The 20,089-nt window shown below is 51.0% G+C and overlaps 2 protein-coding genes across 5 annotated transcripts in view; both read right to left on the bottom strand.

The window, feature by feature from the left end:
• The window catches only part of TPST2 (tyrosylprotein sulfotransferase 2), a 47,794-nt gene extending 41,880 nt beyond the window's left edge, over positions 1-5,914 (bottom strand). For 3 of the 4 annotated variants that reach the window (XM_032471546.1, XM_032471547.1, XM_032471549.1), the window contains exon 1: positions 5,815-5,914. The gene's annotated coding sequence lies outside the window, so the exon portion shown is untranslated. The remainder of the gene's footprint in view (positions 1-5,814) is intronic. The other variant, XM_032471548.1, reaches the window with a different exon arrangement.
• Positions 5,915-10,275: 4,361 nt separating this feature from the next.
• CRYBB1 (crystallin beta B1) lies at positions 10,276-19,356 on the bottom strand. Its single transcript, XM_032471249.1, is given in 6 exon segments — positions 10,276-10,601; positions 10,603-10,642; positions 12,493-12,635; positions 13,419-13,551; positions 17,055-17,173; positions 18,949-19,356. Coding segments are annotated over 6 exon segments (798 nt in total). The 5' UTR covers positions 19,168-19,356; the 3' UTR covers positions 10,276-10,457.
• Between the last annotated feature and the right edge of the window lie 733 nt (positions 19,357-20,089).

Genomic DNA, 20,089 nt, shown 5'->3' with positions numbered 1-20,089 from the left:
CTCGTTTTCCTGTCTGATGCCTTCGCCAGGCGGTTCACTCCAGGAAAAGTGGGACCTGGTGGCTTCCTGAACTCTGCACCCCAGCATCTAACTGAGAACCTGCCACGTGTCCTTCTTCAGCAAGTCACTGAGTGCCCAGTATGACCCAGGCCCAGTGCCATGGGCTGAGGACATGGCAGTGACCAGAGACACTAGAGGAGGCATCACTCAGTGGCTCTGAGCAGGGATGGTTGGATGGATGACTCCAGGAGGCAGCCACTGGAGTTGGGCGCATCTGGGTTGGAATTCCGGTGCTGTCATATCAGGCCTGTGTGACCCCAGGAAAGTGACTTGAGCCTTAGTTTCCGGGAAATGGAGCTGTTAATAACAAATGTCTCCCTGGGACCCTGTGAGGACAGGGAAAGGGTATGGGGTGGTGTCCCCACAGCTGTGCAGGTGGTGGAGATGCGCTGGAACACAGACATACACTGGCTGGTACTCAGAGCAGAGGGACCTTGGCTGGCCCCAAATATTTCCCAGCGGGTTAGCCAGGGACCTGAGCCAGGTAAGGTGGGACCCTGGGGCTCAAAGATAGGGGTTCCTCACTCAGGGAGTGTGGAAGTGGGATAAGGGCTGAGTGTGTAAAAAGCCTTGAAAGTTTACAGTGGCAGAAAAGGTATCGGAGGCCTCAGACAGCCTCAGATGGTCTACAAAGCAGAGCTGGAAGAACTCTTGGAGAACACTGAAGCCAGTGGTTAAAAATACACATATTGGTTTTTTAAAGCAATGGATCTACTTGTTGTTCAAGTGACACTCAGGCAGGTCCCTGGTGTCCTCAGAGCGCTGAAGATGTGCACTGGGCTGGAGGGCCCTCGAGGCCAGGAGAGCCCAGGCCATCCATCTCCGGGGCAGCTTCAGGTCACTCTGGTTTGGCCCAAGCTCCTGAGTTTCCTAAAAAGTGAGACACTGAAACTATTCTCTAAAAATATTTGAATGTCTTCTTGTTTTAAAATCAAACACTATGGGGGCTAAACAAAAACCATCCCAGGGGTCGAAGCCATTGACTGACAGCTTGTTACAGCCCAACTGCCCATTTCACAGGTGGGGAAACTTGAGTCTCAGAGAGGGGAAGCAACTGGCGCAACGTCACACAGCGATGTGGAGGCAAAGCGGGGATCCAGCTGCCTCCAAGCTCTAGCCCACCCCAAATGCTCACAGGAGTGGGGGAAGTGGGAGGGAGTAGGGGGACTTTGGAGGGAAGGAATCTAGACTTCACAAGCCAAGAGCCCTGCTCGGTCTGTCTGTCCAGGAAGGCGTGTGATCAAAGGGGCAGGAAAGAGGATGAATTATTATTAATGACACGTAATAATTTTATCTTGCTGTAACATAAAAGAATAATTCGATAATAATGAAATGATAACAACTGACATTTTCTGAGCATTTTCTACATGTGAGGCATTAAGACAGTATTGAGAATGGGTAAGATGGTAATTTCAAGTGTAGATCCTGGATTCTAACCCCGTCTCTCCCATCCTAGCTGGGCGACCTCGTGCCAATTATTCCACCTCTCTGTGCCTCAGTGTCTACACCTCACCAGGCTGCTGGGAGAATTAAACAAGTTCAAGTACATAAAGTACCTGGAACACTGCCCGGCGCCCACTAAGCCCTGTTGGCAGTATACTTGTATTTACTGCCTCTGGACAGCTGGGGACACCGAGGCTCACAAAGGGACATGTTGGAAGACTCCAAAGAGGTCTGACCCTGGGGTCTGGCACTTTGCCTGGGTGGGTACTTGACCCCCACAACCCCTCCCGTGTAACACAGGAGGTAGGACCTATTTGCACCTCTGTTATGCACGCGAGAAAATGGATGCAAAGGGAAGGCAGCCGATGAACTCAGACACATCGCCCTTGAGGATGCTATCACCAAACCCACTTTCTGGCCACCTCCACCTGCCCGCCACCTCCTGGCCACAGCCGCCCAGGTCAAAAGTCTGGCTGATGCAAGAATTCACTTGGCAGACGGGCCGGCTACCTGCCAGCTGAGCACGCAAGATAACAAAGGCTCCTCCCGGGGCACGTAGGCACTGCCCTCTGCGGTCCCCCCTGCCATTTCTGGGGAATGGCCCAGCTCTCAGGCACCTCTGAATGAATCATTCCCACAAACCCTCGGGCCGCAGCAGCCCCTGGGGTGGAGGAGACCCAAGCAGGGACATGGGAAAGCACGGGCATCCCAGAACCTTCCCTGGTGCAGCCCCGGAGAGGGCAGATGACTCTGAGAGGACAAGGGGCTTTGCATGTGTTAAGAACAGGTGACGAGTGGGGAGGGCAGGAGCTGCCACCCAAACAAGCTTCCACGACGATGCCACATGGCAAAACGAAGCCACACAGGCCACACCCGGGCTGTCCAACCACCAATACCAGCCACTTCTGACCTGCCGCTCTTGCTACAAACGGATCCAGAGTCACGTCAATAATGCATCTGTTAACACAACGCTGCAGACTGACTACACTTCAATAAAAAAAAAAATAATAATGCATGTGACAGCCTCACTGATCCCAAGGTGGTACTGCACCCGAGTTCAGACTCAGTCCACCCCCATTCCCCGGCAGAGAGGCCCAGAGAGGGGCAGCCCCTTGCCTGCCTCCTCAACCCTGTTTCCATGTCCCCAGGCTGCCTTCTTCCAGCACAGGAATTCAGGATTTAAAAAGGCCAAGAAAGGGAAAGTCTGCCTGAATGCATAAAAGCAGGAGAGGCTGGACAAGGCCACCAGAAGGCACGGTCTCCACGGCCCCCCCCTAAAAAGGAGCTGCCCAGGCGAGGCGAGGTTGGTGGCTGGGACCCTGGTACACACAGATCAACGCTGGCTGAAGGTCCCAAAGCAGTAGGTGACAGGTTCAACCTCAGGAAGAACCAATGACCTTGGAGCAAGGGATTGTTCTTCCGCCCTCTGACCTGGGCTCTTCCTGGGCAGCCTCACTGTCACCGAAAGCCAAGAGGGTGAGGGGAGAGGTGGGCATTCCAGGTGCAGGGGCGCCACCTGGGAGAAGGGTTGAGATGTTTGTGTGTCCGGGATGTCACAGGTGGGACGTTGTTAACTCAGGACTGCTGGTCTCAGGCCTGGGAGTGACACCACTTGAAGTAAGCGGTGGCTCACTTAGGCCCCCGACTTAGGCCTCCCCACCAGGGGAGGTCACCTTCAAATGATCATGGGGGTATGGCAGCAGGGTGAGCACAGGCAAGACCAGACCCTATTTTGGAGCCAAGGGACAGGCTTTCCCTTAGGGCTGCCGTCTGGGAAACCCTCCAAGGGTCTCCCTGGCCTTCAAGGATCCTCACTTGTCAAGGGACCCCCGCTGGCCTGGAGTGGGAAGGTGTGAGCCATTTCCCCCCTTTCCTTTATCCCACGCACAGGTGCCTAAAGGCACTACCAGACCCAGCGCCAGGTCCTGGGGTGGGCACCGAGAGCCCCTGGCTTCCTCATTGCCACCCCTTGTCCTGTTCAGAGCCTAGCAGTAGGCCCTCAACCAATGTCCATCACTGTTACGGGAGGGACGTGGGGCACCTGTAACTCAGCTAAGCGCTCCGCAGACCTGATCTGTTTCCCTAATTGATGGTCCCGGAGGTTCCCGGTCACTCTGCATGGTTACTCTGCTAATGAGGAGCTTAATTTCGTGTGTTAGACAATAATTTACAACTAGCACATCAGAGCCGGTGATTTCCAAGATCACAGCCACGTAAGACTAAGTTCAAGATTCTCCGAGCCCTCATCTGCTGCTGGTGGGATTGTAAAGTGGTGCAGCTGCTTTAGAAAACAGTTTGGTGGTTCCTCAAAAGGTAACACGTAGCGTTACCATGTGACCCCAATTCCACTCCTAGGGCTATGCCCCAGAGAACTGAAAACACACACCCACACACAGACTTGTACCCGAATTTTCACAGCAGCATTATTCAAAATAGCCCCAGAGTGGCAACGACCCAAATGCCCAACAACTGATAAATGGATAAAGTGCGGTATATCCATACAACGTGTTTAGCCATAAAAAGCAATGTAAATACTAAAATAAACAAGGAATGAAGTACTGCCGTATATTATCACACGGACGAACCGTAGAAACATCCTCAGTGAAAAGTACCAATCACAAAAGACCACAGGACACGATTCCATTTGTATGAAATGTCCTGCCTAGGCAAAGCCATAGAGCCAGAAAGTAGATTAGTGGTTGCCAGGAGCTAGCGGGAGGAGGGATTGAGAGTGACCGCTGATGGACCCAGGGTTTCTTTTCGGGTAATGAAAATGTCCTAGAATTAGACAGTGAGGATGGTTGCACAACTCTGTGTATATCCCCCAAAACCACTGAATTGAATACTTTAAAAGGGTGGCATATGAGTTCTATCAATAAAGCTACCATTTTAAAACTTACATGATCTTTTTTATAAAGGTGATATAAATATATACATTAAGTAAATAATAGCACAACTGGGATTCAGTGGGTTAAAATGGTTCATAAATGATACAATAAACCCGATTTTACAGTCATGAAAACTGAGGCTGAGTAAGGGGGAATGACTTGCCCAGGCCACATCACTACTAAACCAGAGTGAGTCACACTGAAGTATGTCCAAACCCAGAGGCCTTGCCTAACCATCAAGCCACCCAGCTGAACGAAAGGATATGAGATGGGACACAGGTAGAGGTGCCCACAGCCCAGAATGGGAGACAGACCTGTAAAGAGGCTCACAAGTGTGGGAAAGGGCCAGTTACCTCTGTGGGACTCAAAACAGGAAACCCCCAACAATGGAGAGTTCCAGGGAGGGCTTCCAGGAGGAGGTGCTGTTTGAGGAGGCTTCTGAAGGATGAGTAGGAGTTTCCCAGCCCTCCTCCCCAACATCTCTACAAGACTCATGAAGTCAGGGGGCCTGAGGATGAATTTCAGCTCTGCCACGTCCTAGCTGTGGGATCTAGGGCCATGGACACATGATCTTTCTGAGCCTCAGTTTCCCCATCTGCAAAATGGGAGGCAGGCAAGGTGATAGGCCTCTCAAATTATTACACTCAATCGGATGGGTCCCACCTTTCCTTCCCAGGGGACGGGCCTTTAAGTGGAAAAGCCAGACCCTGACCTCTGTCCTATATAATAATAACAGACTGTGCCCAACCTTGGTGATCATGCCCCCTTTCCCAGTCCCAGGTTTACGGGGAACCTTCCGTTCAGCTCTCACTGAGAGGGGGAGGTTGCAGGGCGGTGAGATCATCTGGTTAGATTCCTCCCCGCTCCTGGTGGATGACCCCTAAGTTCACCAGGGCTGCCCCTATAGCATACTCTTGGCGCCCCCCTCCCCAGGCAGCGATTTCCGCCCCCCAGTCCCTCCGCTTTAGACATGCCTTGCAACTCCACGGCGACTGCAAGTTAACTTCCACGCGCCCCTCGGCGCGTCCCGGCGCCCGCGTTGGGGGCCCCGCGCGCCGGGGAGGGGTCGGGGACTCAGACAGCGGAGATACGCCGCCTCCCCCGCCAACACACACAAACACACTCACACACGCTGAGCGCCTCCCGGACGCAGGGTCCGAAGCCGGAATCGCGGTCATAGGGGGCCAGGTCTCCGCCGCACCCGGCAGAAAGCGCTCAGAGCGCCGGGAGGGTGCGGATTCGCGCACCGCCCGCCCGCGCCGCCTCCCTCCCAGCACCCAGCCCCGGAGCCCGAGCAGCCGCGCCGGGCCTGGGAAGAAGCCGCGAGGGCCGAGGGCTTCCCCGCGCCCGGGGCCGACCTGCGGGCGGCCACCTGCCGGCGGCTGCAACCTAGGGCCCCCGCGCCGCCCCCACGGCCACCTACCGTGCGAGGCGCGCCGAGAAAGCGCCGCGCGCCCAGCGACTCGCGGCTCGCCAGCCTCCCCGGCCGGGGGAGGGGGAGATGCCCGCGCCGGGGGCGGAGCCGCGGCGCCGTGACGTAGAGCGTGGGGGCGGGCCTGGGCGAGGCCACGCCCATCGCCGCTCCCCTCCCCCTCGGTCCCGCCTCCGGACCGCGCGGTGGGGCGGGGCGTTCCTGGTTGCTGACAGCCAGCAGTGGAGCCCCTGGTCTGCATTGCCGGCTTACCCCCAGGATAGGCGGCTCACCACTTTTCCTCCCGGGGTAGCTCTGTTTAAGAGCAGTTCCCTTCTGTCTATAAGCAAGGGAGTGGAGTGTTCTTATGCTACTGCTTGTGTAAAACAGAGAGAAAAGAGAGACAGGCTATCATACAATTCATACTCATCAGTGGTTCTCAAGGAGGGTGTAATTTTGTCCTGCGGGCCGCCCTCCGCCGCCGCAGCGAAGAAGCATTCAGCCTAAAATGTCAAGAATGTGAGGTTGTGAAACCCTGATAGACAAGAATAAAATAAAACTCCAGGCTAGTAGATCTCAGCTCAGTTTAACCTCTCTGTGCCTCCCTTTCTCCATCTGTAAAATGGGAAAGATTATATGTCTATATATGCATGTACATTGAGTACCTGAAGGAAGGGGAGGAAGGAATAGCGGTCTTACTCTTCACTGTGAACCTTTGTTCTTTGTTCTGCTTGAATTTTTTTTAGCCATGTGTATATATTATCTATGTAAAATAAATTTCTGTAATAGTTACCACCATAACAGCAAATATATATATATATATAACTACCTATATATTATATATATTTACATAATATTTAGGCATTGTTCTAAACAGTTTCTATATTTACACATTCAAACCTTTAATAGCCTTTTGAGAGGTCTATTTTCATCCCCATTTTACAGATAAGGAAAAAACGACATGCAGACATTAATTTGTCCGTAGTCAGCCACATGTTTATTCATAGCTCATTCATTAATTTCTTCATATGTCCAATAAATAGTACCTGCCATGTAGAAAGTGCTAAAACTGACAAAATGAAATCCCCTGCCTCCATGGAGCCCCACTGTTACTGGTCTGGAAACAATAAAATAATGTTATATAGTGTTCATTGTGCACATATTACAGGCTTTGTATGACTAACTACATAGTAACCCTGCTGGGTGTTTTATAATGTCCTCTTCTGGGTGGAGAAATGGAGATCAAGGGAAGAGGTCTGAATGGGGCATGTGTTTAATAATATTCTAGCAACATCCATTTCCTGAGCGAGTCAGCATGTTATAGGAGGACTAGGGTTGTGCATCTGAGTAGGGGAATCTGGACCCTCCAATGAGCATTGTGGACTTAGGTACAGGGCAATTAACCTGGTCCAAATAGGGAGAGCCAGGGGTGTTTGCACTGAAGCCTGAAGAGTTCATAAAAGAAGGTTCTGGTCACAGGGACCTGCAGGGACAAAGGTCCAGCAGGGAGGACCTTTGTCATGGAGCCTTGCATGAAGGGCAGAGTGGACAGGATGTGGGGTGGGGTGAGAGGAGATCAGGGGGGTCCACAGGGGCTGGATGCTGCAGGGCTTCTTGTGCTATAAGGAGTCAGGGCTTCGTCTTGCAGAGATGGCAGAGATAGGGAAGGAGTTCGGTCGGGGAAAGACACGTCAGCTTTGCTTTCTGCAAAGATCCTCTGGCTGTTGTGCAGAAGAAGACAGGCAGGGAGACTGTTTTAGAGGCTGTTGAAATACTCCAGGGAAAGCAGGTCAACCCAGGCGGGGCTGGGGGCATGGAGGGTGTGTTTGCGTTCCAAAGATGTCTAGAAGACAAGATTGGCAGGTGTCAGTGGTGGCCCTAAAGAAGGGGACCAGAATGATCTCCTGGTCCCTCTCCTCTCAGCACCCCCAACTCAGCTAACACCTTCACCTCTCAAGCTGATGAAGTCAAAACTGGTAGTTTCTGTTTCGGAGCAAAAAAATGTGACTTATTTTTAAGCTCTGAAATTCTCTTCCAGGTGGTGAGATGCTCACATTTCGAGAGACATGTTGGAACCAGGACCCATGGAAGGAACCATCGGTTGATGACTCTTTGTCCCATTCACTCCCGGCCTTTTTAGATGTTGTTTTTCCCCTGTTTCTTTTTACCTTTGTTCGCTATTTTGGCTTGTAATTTTTATTTGTTTTCTGTTTGTTTTTTTTTTATTACCGCATGTTTTGCTTATTCATGAATTCATTAGCAAAAGTTAAATAAATGTATGGATAAAACAAATTAAATATAAAATAAATACTTCGTTATTTTCTTCCGGGTTTTGCCGGTTAGTTTCGCCAAGTGTATATGTTATGATTCAGCAATGCTAATGGGCCTTTTTGTGAGAAGGTAAGGACATCACCCGCTGTGAGTGGAAAGCAGACTGGAAGATACAGACTTCGACTGCAAAGAAGTTTAAGGACTCACTTAATTGATGGATTTCTATTGTGATTTCCTTTTATGGGACTCACAAGATGGATACACTGAAAAAGTGATGTCTAAATAAATTTAAAATAGTTCTTTCAAGTAAGTATGAAATAAAAATTCCAAGCGATCAGAAAGCAGCCGTGTTACATCTGAATGGATAGTATTTCTCTTTTTCTTTCTTGGATCATAATATTCTGGTGCCCCTTGCCATCAGGGAGGTCTCAGCATTGAAGAAGTTGGGTTGAAAGTTGGGTTTGTGTGGCTCAAAGGAGTCCACTACAGTAGAATTTTAGAGCGGCATTCACACACCTTAGGAACTGAGAATGGGCATCTATGTAGCTTGACACTGGAATCAGAGAATCGTGGACGCTTAGAGATAATTTACAGAATCTTGGAGAATCACGGGACTTTGGAACCACAGAATCCCAGTGTTAGAATCTTGAGGCTGGATGGACATCTGAGCTGTTATTTTCCACAGACAGGAAGACTGAGTCCCTGTGGATGGAAGTGATTTGTCCAACACTTTGCAGCTTCTAATGGAAGAGCACGATTAACACTCATGTCTCCTGATCCGACCCAGGAATCCTTACTTCTAGTTCAAGACAAGGCAGCCTGTCTTCTAATACAAGATGCTGGTCAAATTGGAGGGTGGAGGGTGGGAAAACGAGGGTGGGAGGAAGAGAGAAAACGCACATCCCAGAGGGGAAGATCTTCTATGTGAAGCTCAGCCAAACCACAGAGTGGGCTGTCAGGAGGCCCCACTTTTCTTTCCAGCCTCCGCTTCTGCCACACTCAGCATTCTCTTCCCATGCCCGACTTCTAGCCACACAACCACCAAGTGACTCCTCCCACTTTAATAAGCTCTGCTTGGACCCACCACAAGCTCTCTCAGCCTCTGTGCTTTTGCCCATGGTGCTCTGGGGCTGCCAAGTACAGTTGTGCAAGTTGGGGACAGCTCAAGGGTACCATACTGACATCATATACATCACAGATTTATACAAATAATTTCTGGTGGAAGGCAATCAAATGTCTTGAGGAAGAGGCAACTTTTATCACTTGCACAAAGGTATGGGATAGCAGGGACCCTAGCATTTGCTCTACCTGGAATGTCATCTCCCCTATTCTCCACCAAGAAAGCTCCTGCGTCATCCTTCAAGGCTCCCTTCTAATATTCCCTCCTCCAGGAAGATATCCATGGCAACACCTCCCCCAGGCTTCCTGCCTAGATTAATGGTTAAGAACAATCAATGCCACTTGTTTACATAGAGTCAATCCTGCCTGGTGCAGATTTCCAGAGCACGGCTCGTGCCATTTGCATAGGAGAGGTGATTCCAGGTGGAACTTGGACCCAGGATTAAATAACACTGAATCAGATACAAGAAAATAACGTTCTTCTCCGTCTTCTTTGATTGAATCAGGGAGAAAAATCTGTTTGGTTCAAGCATGTCTCTCATACCTGTCTCTGACTCTCACTCATCACCCATTCTGTCAAAGAGTGAGCAGGCTGCAGCCTTAAAACCTTCAGCAAGCAGTGGTGTCTGCTGAGAATTCAATACTTGGCCTTCTTTAAATTGTACTCATTTAGATGATTGCTCTATCTCTGACATATGATGCTGATTTTCCACATCCTGTAGTGTTCTAAAGTTTTATTTACAAATCAGTGCACCGAAGCACACAAGATTGCCTATTCAAATAAAAATATTAAGTAAATAACTAAACAGATGGTAAGCGGAGAAGGCAAAAAATCAAGGAGAGTGGTACATGAAGGAGAAGAATCTGAAAACACAGGCTTGTTTAAGGGTGTAGCTCTGAAGCCAGACTGCCTGGGTTCAAATCGTGCCATGCTAGCTGTGTGACATTGGGCAAGTCACTTCCCCTCTCTGGGCCTCAATTTCTTCCTTGGTTAAATAGGAATAATTATATCATACTGGCCTCCTAGAGTAGTCCAAAAGATACACTAAGAGAATATAAAGGACTTAGTGGTGCTTGCTGTTTTTATTATTGTAATTGTCAAGACAGAGGAAGTCACAGGCCAGCAACAACAGGGGACCTTGAGGCATATGTCTGTTCACAGACCCAGGAGACATTTTGGCTTTAGGAACTTTTATTTGCATGGGGAAGATGGGGAAGATGAGCCCACAGAAGGGTGGGGCAAGGGAGAAGAGAGGAGTGGGGACTCACTTGGGGGGCTCTGTGGCCAGGACGGGGAAGCAGCCTTCACGGTGCCACTGTCTGTCACGCAGGCGGCGCACAGCCTGCATCTGTGGCTGGAAGGCCCCCCACTCGTTCCAGTGCCGGAACTCGCCAGGCTCCAGGAGATACTTGGTACCCACGGTAGCCAGGATACTGATAGCCGACCCAGCTGGAAGGAAAGCAAGAAGGACAGCGTGGAGGCAGCCAGCCTCACTGCCTAGCACCCAGACCCCCATCTGGACCGGCTGGTTCTCCAGCCACCCCTGCAGTCGGCTCTCCATCCCTCACCTGTGAGGCCCTGAGCCTGGATCACCCGGGCTCCTCTGTGCTGGTTTGGCTTCCTACTGGCTTTGGCCAGTGATCTCACCTCTCTAACAGACCTCAGTTTTCTCCTCTAGAAAGTGGGGATGCTCATGGTAGCTGATTTATTAGGGTGTTAGTACACATCTCACCAAAAGTGGTGCCCTGGAGCTCAGAGAACAGGAGCAAAGGGAGTGAAGATGGGGCCTGGGGGCTGGTTAGCAAAGAGGCAGATAAGAAGGGGGAGCTTTGTTTTAAAAAATGGTTTCCTTTGCTTGTCAGTGGATTTGTGCACGCTAGTTGGGAATGCATATTCTGTGATAGCAGACAGACCCAGTTCAAATCCTAGCACTGCCATTTACCAGCTGGGAGAATCGAGGCAGACGACTGCTCAGAACCCCAGCTTGCTATCTGAAATGGAGATGATAACACACCTGTCTCACTGGTATGTTGTAAAGACTTGAGAACTAGTCATTAAAAGTAGTTAGCACAGTGCTTGGTACACAGTAAGCACCTAATGTAAGTTATTAACAATGATTTATTTCTAATTCTGTCGTTGCCTCTGCTGGGATGATCTTTCTAGGCATCTCCCAGCCCCCTGCCCAGCTTTCAAAGTCTGGTTTAAGTTCCAGCCTCCTCAGATAAGCCTCAGACCTGCTCTCCATTCCAGCACACACGCCCCAGTCCCAGAAACCTTCCTCCCTTCTCTGACCTCCTGTGTGGACCATCTCTTACCTAGAATCATCAGACACCGTCTCACAGGTACACTCATACCTCCCTGCTAGACTGAGAACCTACTGAGGGCAGGGACTGAGCCTTATTCATCCGTGCCTCCCCCAGTGTGCCTGGCACAATGTCTGACTCACAGGCAATGGTTAATAAATTTCAGATAGCTTGAAGGCAGGGGTACTTTTCAGGGAAAGAGGAAAAAAATAAGAAAAAGACCAGGACCCTGACGATGTTACAGGATCTCAGAAAGAGTCTGCGGTGGACAGGTGGGCATCCTTACATTTGCTTAGAGGAGACCAGAGTGTCTGGCATGGTTGTTTGGGGACAGAGGATGGATAAAGTGACCTCCTTTGGGCATCCAGTCCTCCATGGGTTCTCAAAGACATGGGGCCGTGGGGCTCTGTTCTGAAAGCTTCAAATCCTGAGAGTTCAGAGCAGACAGAGTCCTTTGAAATCAAGGCATCTGGTGTGCCCACTATATAGATGGCAACACTGAGACACAGAGAGGGGCACGTGGCCCACCCAGGGTCCACAGCACTTCGGTGACAGGGTCATATCCTTTCAGGACACAGTATCAATTCTCAGATACATTCTGCTCATTCCCCCAGAGGCTCCGATTTCCCTAAATTTCTCCTTCCCTAGACACCTACAGACTCACCTACTCACATCCTCCCTGCCCTCCCTTACTTAATTATTCCTGCAGTCCAAATAGGGGTCTAGAGGCCCCTATTCTTCCCCATCTTCCAGCTTTTAAGAACCAAATGCTAGGATCGTTGCCACTGACAAGCAGCAACACCGACAAGCAGTAATGTGCGACTCCACTCCCCAGAGGAACGAAGCTCTTTTGGTGGAACCCCGACACCAGCACTGGCAGAACTGAGAAGGAGCCGGGACCTTTCCTGCCCGTCTGATGTCCTATCCAATAAGGGGGACAGTCTCCGAGTCTGTGCCTGACGCAAGGGCTGAGGGCCTGGCCGGAGAGATGCTTACGTTCCACTGGAGACCTTCACGCTGCCCACACGGTCACAGAAGCCGTAGACCCAGAGACTGGGCACGTCGTCATCCTGGATTTCCAAGGTGTTGCCCTTGAAGTTGGCACCTTCAAACAGGGAGAGCTTGTGCTCCTGGGCATCCTAGGGAAGGACAGGCTGGGTCAGGCGTGCGAAGAATGCAGGGGGCCTCCTGGGTGTGGGGGGGGGGGAGAGAGAGAGCTGTCTGCTCAGGCCAGGGCGGGACTTGCTGGGATTGCTGCTGCCCAGGCTGGAAGGACCCTCCTCATCTCTGGAAAGGGGGCGTCAGCCTCTACTTCACGGAGTTAAGCCATACAGAGCACCTAGCAGGATGCCCGGCATATACCAAGTACTCCAAAAAAAAGTATCTGCTATTTTTATTATTATGATCAGGGATGCAGAGGCTCAGAGAGGTCAAGGTTCTTGATCAATGGCACACAGCCAGTGCCAGTGAGGGGCAGAACCTTCCAGAGAAGCATTTAATTCCTCGCAACTCATCATGCACCCCACTCCCCTCCACTCCCTCGGCTGCAGCCACACTGGCCCCTTTTTAGTTCTCTGGTCACACCCAGTCCACTCTCACTTCAGGAACTCCACATGCACTGTTCCCTGGAAGGCTGCTCACATGGCTGACTCGGTTCCCAGCCTTTGGGAGCTGTCTCCCCTGATCACCCCTGACCACTCCCATGCCCCCTTCCCCAGCATCAGAGTCCCAGTTTCCTGACACGCTGCCTGGCACCTGTACCGCACGTACCATGGTTGTTCGCCATTGTAGATTGATTTCTGCAATTAGGTTTTCCTTCATTCTCTTGCTCATCTGACTCCCTTGCTCTAGTAGATGTCAGACCTCACACCTGCCCTGTCCTCGCCCATGAATCCACAGGGCCTGGTCCAGGAGCCACTTACCATCCTGACGGGTCGGAAGGACATGAGCCGGTCGCTGCGGTAGCTGCTCGACCACGTGTCCCATCGCGGGTACTCACCCTTCTCCAGGACGAACATCTCCCCCCGGAAATTGGACTGCTCAAAGGCGACCCAGCTGGATGTGAGAGAGATGGGGAGGGTGGGGAAGGCCGGAGGATCAAAGGCAGAAAGGAGAGAAATCATTAGCAGAAGCCCCCTCCCCACCACGTGCCTTCTGATCTCCCCCTTGTAAGGCAGCCCCAAAGCCGGTGGGTTGGATCCCAGGCTATACCACTTACTGACTGTGTGACCACAGGCAAGTTGCTTCACCTCTCTGAGCCTCGGTTTCCTCATCTATTATGCCTAGTTCCTTAGAGTTGGTGCAGGATGAAATGAGACCATGTGTGTAATGATATGAACAAAATGTTTCCCCAGATGCAGGATTCACACGTGATTTAAGTACTCTGAGGATTTGGGGGGGAATAGTACATAAGAAGACTTTTTTTTTTTTTTTAAACCTGATTACAGCTAGGAGAAAGTCTTCACTGGATGCTAATGTGCCTTTAACACTTACTAACCTCTCTTTGCAGCAAATGAAGAACAGGCTGCCAGCCCGGAGCCTTGAGCAGGCAATGCTGTAAGAGCCCTGCTCTTGTTACTGCATGCATTTTTATGAATATCTTTTACTTATAGCAAAATATTAGCTTTCTGCTTGTAAAAGTGATGTAAAGGTTCTTTTGATATACAGTTATTTGTGTCCAAAAAAAGATCATTTTAAATTAAATATCTGAAATAAGTAACAGTCCTGGAGGTATGGGGGTAGGGAGAAATGGATACAGGTGCTTGAAGCATGTTTGGAAAAGACTGGCCTGGCATACAGGAGGCAGTAACTGACATGGGGGCAGCGGGAGGAAAGTGATGGTAACACTTACCTCTCAGAAACCTATGAGAATTAAATGTGATTGTGCACATGAAGGTCTTCAGTCCTCGAAAAGGACTAATTATAAGCTTGAAAGCTTTCTCTGTGCAGCCTGATTGAGAATGAGAAGCGAGCTTGTGTTAGAGGGACCAGGGATTCTCGGGGAAATTAGATGGTCCCCATTTCATGGGGGACCAGGCTACCATCATGGACTGAAACAGAATGTGTTCCAGGAGCCTCAGGTCTTGTCTGAGGAATGAAGAATCCACACTGGAGTGACAGAATTGAAGATGCAGACTTATTCTTCCAGAAGACAGTTGAATCTGCCTCAGCCCTGCCTAGTCTCAAGTATATGAGAAAAGGATGGATGGATGGATGGATGGATGGGTAGATGAGTGGATGGATAGGTGGATGGGTAGGTGGGGAGATGGACAGATGGGTACATGGATAAGTGTAATGATGGATGGATGAATGCATGATGGAGAATGGATGGAAGGAGGGGTAAGCAGAGGGATGAATAAATGGATGGAGAATGAATGGACAGATGGATGGATGAATGGGTTGATCTATACATGGGTGAATGGGAAGGGAGACTTGGAAGACGGCACCACGTAGGAGTTAAGAGCATAGACTTTGGAAATAGACCTGAGTTCTAATCTCAGTTTATCATTTATTTTCTGTGTGACTTTGGGCAAGTCACTTAAGCTTGTCAAGCCTCAGTAAAGGAGAAGAAATGATTGCATCTACCTCATCAGGAGGTTATGAGGGTCTAAAGGAGAAAGCACAATGAGTAATATCTTTTATGATTAAAGAGGGAGGGAAGCAGCCGGAGGGCTCTGCCTATGGAAAGACAGACACTGATATGTTCTTGCCACCCTGCCACTCTCCTCCAAAACGGTCTGACTCAGGAGTCACATTGCCCACTGAGGACCTGTTATCTGAGTGAGGAATTGTCAGCTTTATTTTTGTGCCTTTTCTCATCTCCTATGGCTCATTGGAGTCTTAGGAGCAAGGAGAGAGGTAGGGAAGGAATCTTAAGTTTCAGATATGGGAACTCAGGCTCAGAGGGGTTAAGCCGCTGGTCTAAAGTCACATGACGGTGTCAGGTGTCAGCTGAAGCCTCCCCTTCCCCTCCCTGCGTGTGTGAGGGCACATACCTCTCCTCCCCTCCCCCTGCCCACCTCACCCCTTCCGTCTTTTTTTCCACCCCGACAAAGACCCAGGGCCCTGGACCACAGGCTCTTCTCTCTCCCCATCGGGCGCAGCCCCGGCGCACACACCGAAGACCAGCTGCATCTTTGTTTGAGGAGCAGTACTCTGGGTTTGAGTCACTGACACCAAAAAAAGCCTGAAAACCCAAACTGGCCACATCCGGTAGCTTCTGTTCCCAGCTGGGCTTTAAATCTGAGGGTGGGGCTGAGCTTACGAGCCTACCTTGGCCCAGGGTGACTTAGCTAAAATCACAGGGCAACGAGGAAAGTAAATAATCATCACTGCCACCTGCCATGTCTGGGCACCCACAAAGTGCCAGGTCCACGCTGCATTATCTCCTTCAGACCTTAGCATAATCCAGTGGAGGGTAGTAGGGACTACTGCTCTGCCCATTTCAGAGATGAGGAAACTGAGGCTCAGGCGCTGAATAAGGCAAACGGGAGAGCTGGGATTCAAAGCCAGACCTGTCTGACCTCAAAGCCCATCTCTGCTCTTTGTACTGCCCAGAGCCCCGGGATACTGGGCATACAGGCTGATCACATCTCTTGGGGGCTTCTGTGCTGGAAAGACAAGGGGCAAAGGGGCCCTGGGGGTCTTGTCCTGGGGCTGGCCCTGTGCCTTGAGCTTAGTCCACAGGGGCTGAAGACGGTGCAGTCACAATGTCCAAGGGACAATTATTCTTGCTTTGTATGGTGGTCAGTAAGGCCCAGAGAAGCCCAGAGGGTCAGGGGCAGGCTGTAGAGCGAGCATGGTAATAAAAGCACCGTGGATGAAGCTGATCAAGCTGAGTTGAAACCAGGCTCTGCCACTTACCACTAGGTGACTCTGAGCCTCAGTTTCCCCATCTGTCAAATGGAAATAAGAATAGCCCCTCCCTCACACAGCACTTTAGGATCACCTAGATACAGCCCTCAGTCAGTGCCTGGCACCTCGTGTGTACTCAACAGATGCTCACTATTACCCTTTAAGCTGCCTGATGCCCGGGAGAGGGGACAGCTAATGGACACCTGGCTCTTCGGCGTCCTCCTGCCACTGGTGAAGGGCAGGATTCCTCCTACAGCAGAAATGGCATTTCCCTGGGGCTTAGAATCATGACTTACTGTCGGTGTGTCCTTATGCTAATCAAAGCACCTGTCTGAGCCTCAGCTTCCTCACCTGTAAAATGGGAAGGAGAATAATACCTCCCTTTCCTCCCTCTTAGGTTTGAAATAAGTACCAGAAGTAATATACAGTTGGCCTCAGTATCCGCGGGTTCTGCATTTGTGGATACCAAGTTCCGACTGTACTGCACCATCTTACGTAAGGGACTTGAGCATCCGCAGATTTCGTTATCCGGTAGGAGTCCCGTTACCAGTCCACCACGGATACCAAGGGACAACTGTGTGTGTCTCCGCCAGCACGGTGGCAGGCTCAGAGTGAAGCAGTGGCCAGTAAGTGGCAACTACTGTTGTTTTGTTATTATTATTTACTATGGCCGTAGGACTGCCCCTCGGCCGCCCAACACTCACGGTCCCGAGACGACAATGAGGCTGCGCACTCGGTCGAAGCCACGGTCTCCCAGGTTCAAGCACTCCCCGGAGAATTCCACCCGCCGGCCCTGGAAGTTCTCCTGCTCAAAGACCACCAGCTGCAGGAGAGAAGCACCCCCATGCCCAGGGGGCAGAATGAGGGGGGAGTAACTCCAAACTGGAGAGGCTCCAGATCAAATATGCATTAAGTACCCATATAAATAAAAGCAGGCCATGCCCAGATCACATGAGAGCTTGCCACGAGCCAAGGTCTGTGAAACGATCCTGTCCTGCCTTCCATCCACTTCTGAACTTAATATCTGCACCATCATTAGGAACTGATGGGTCTTCCTTCCAGGCCTTTATCTGTGCTGTTCTTCCTGCCTGGAATGCCCCTTTCCACCACACATCCTCATGCCGGAGCTCATGTTCCCTGTCCTCTTCTAGGCTAACACCACCTCCTCCAGGAAGCCCTCCCTGATAACCCCTCCCTGGGTGGGCTTGGTTCAGTACTCCCTCCCTCACTGTGCTCACCCCATCAGCAGCACAAGTAACACACCACACAGTCACTGCTACTTGGCTTCTGGGTCTCTCTCTGTGCACCTCTCTCCGTTTCCACTCAACCCCGCCAAAGACCGATGGGTGGATCCATTCCTGTATATCCAAGCCCCAGGCCCTGCCCCAGAGCAGATGCTCAGCAAACACTTGCCAGTCTACCCACCAAACCATAGAGTCAATCCGTTCCTCTTCACTAACCATCAAATTTTTGGTTTTTATCCACTCGTTTTCCCAAGTTGGGAAAACTCTGCCGTTCATTTTAACCAAGGCAAGTGTGTTCCCTCTCTTACTCAGTTTCCCCAGCTGTAAAAGGCAGAGGCCCACATACTTTGACACAGTACTTCCACGAGACACTCCTGCAGGTGTGCCCCAGGATACACGGATAAAAAAAGCCCTGGCCAGGTCACTCATGACAGCAAAGCTAGCACCCACCCAAACTGATTGTCAGGAGCGCCAGTCACACTCTAAAATATCACACAGCAACCAATATGAATGACCCACAGCAAGGCACAATCATATGAGTGACTATTAGAAATCTCATAAAAGAAAAACAAAAAACCCAGAACAATTACCTACAGTATATTTCAGGATGTTAAAAACAAATAAAACACAAATATATATATATATATATATTTTTTTTTTTTTTAAATGACCAATGCAAAGAAGTACATAAAAAAGCAAGCAAGCAAGCAGATGATGGGTGGGGTCAGGATGGCCGTTCCTGGAGTAGAGGACAAGGGAGGTGGACTCACGCGGGACACTCTGGAGTTAGAGAATGTTTAATATGGGTGGTGGATTGCAGGCTTGTGCTGCGGTATTAAAAATTAAATTGAAATCAGCCATTCAATAAGCAACTACATAAACAAAAGCCAGCCACGCGTGGACCGCAGGCAAGCGTGTCACGAACCAAGGGTGGTGAAGTGAGCCAGTTCTGTGCACCTAAGGTTGAAACCCACCCCAGCCCAGTCCCAGGGGACTGGACGCCTTGCTCTCCAGGAGTCCTGACCGACGGCTTGGAACACTTTTCAGGAGAGTCTGAGGCCGTGTTTTTGCCCTCCTGGGACAGGCATTTCCTGCTGCTAAGCCAGCCCACTTTCTTTCTTTCTGTTTTTTCTTTCGACAAACTCTAATAAGCAGGTGCAAGCCGGTAGAGGGGGAAAGAGGAGGAGTTGGGGGTAGGCAGGGGGTGAGGGGGAGGGGAGAGAAGGAGGGGGAGGGCAAGGGAGTGGAAAGGAATCAGGGGAGGAGGGGGAGGAGAGGGGAGGAAGGAGAGGAGAAAGAGGGAGGGGCAAGGGGAGGAGGGAGAGGAAGACCACCCACCCGCCCCCAGCCTCACCTTGTAGATCCCAGGAGGCACTTCTCCTTTAGCAGCCGGCACGGGCTGGGCTGGGGGCGGGGCGGGGCCGGACCCTGGGGCTGATCCTGGGGGCGGGGCCCCCTTCCCCTTCCCATCAGGCCCAGGGTTCACCGCCGCGGTGGTCGAGGCCTTGGCCGCAGGCTGAGACATGGTTCCCACCTGCAAAGGTCTGTAAAGAAGCCCTCGGCCTGGGTTCATTCCGCGATGGTACCCCCAAGCTGCGTCCCAGCTCGCATCCCCCGTCACCCTGCGCTTTCAGGCTTCTTTGAATTCATATCCTCTTTCTCCTTCTAAAACACCAGCCTTTAAGTTTTCTATCCCGATTTCTCTCCAGTCAAGGATTTCCTGTCTGGGGACCACTCATCCCTGGTATGCCTTCCTCCAGGCTTCTGACCCTGCCGGAGCTCCACCAGCCAGGCCTCCCTTCTAACCCGCTGTTCCCCTGCTGTGTCGTTCCACTGCCCCTTGGAGTCACTTTCCATGCCTCTTGGCTTGGGCGACTTCAGATTTGCCTCAGCAGATTAATAACAAGAAGTCCCATTTGGGACTGCTTACAGGATGCAGGCTCTGTTACATTTGTTAATGAATCTGTCTGTGCCTCACTGGAACTCCATGCCTTAGGTGCTATCTTATCCCCTCTGAGCAATCTGAGGCTCAGAGAGGGGAGGTGACCTGCCCAAGCCCACACAGCTCCTACGTGGACTTAGTACTTACTAGTACCAGCTACTAAGTGGTACGACTCCAACTGTGACTCAAGCAGACAAATCCAGCAATTGGGTTATTACATGCTCTGCCATCCTCATTCCCATTTATTCATCCTTCCATCCCCAGCTCCTGGCTCAGCACCTGGTACATAGGAGATGCTCAGTTAACATCCGTTCAGAGATTGACCGGATGCCTGGTCCTCTCTCCTTTCCCAGACAAACAGCTGCCTCTGGCACTGTCTGGGAATGGGTGTGCGGGTGCAGATCCAGGCCTGGGACTGGGGGGTAAAGGAGGACCCAGGAGGGCGTGTTTGGTGCGTGTCAGGTTCTGAAATGAAGGCTGTGGCTGTGTGGGCGTTGGGTGGAGAGGGCTTTGGTCAATTCCAGTGGTTCCTTGTTACTCTGGGGTTGTGGAT

This window comes from Camelus ferus, chromosome 32 (genome assembly GCF_009834535.1).
Source record: "Camelus ferus isolate YT-003-E chromosome 32, BCGSAC_Cfer_1.0, whole genome shotgun sequence".
Classification (NCBI taxonomy): Eukaryota; Metazoa; Chordata; class Mammalia; order Artiodactyla; family Camelidae; genus Camelus; species Camelus ferus.
The sequence above is the reverse complement of the archived record's forward strand: the minus strand, read 5'-3'. Positions and strand labels throughout refer to the sequence as shown.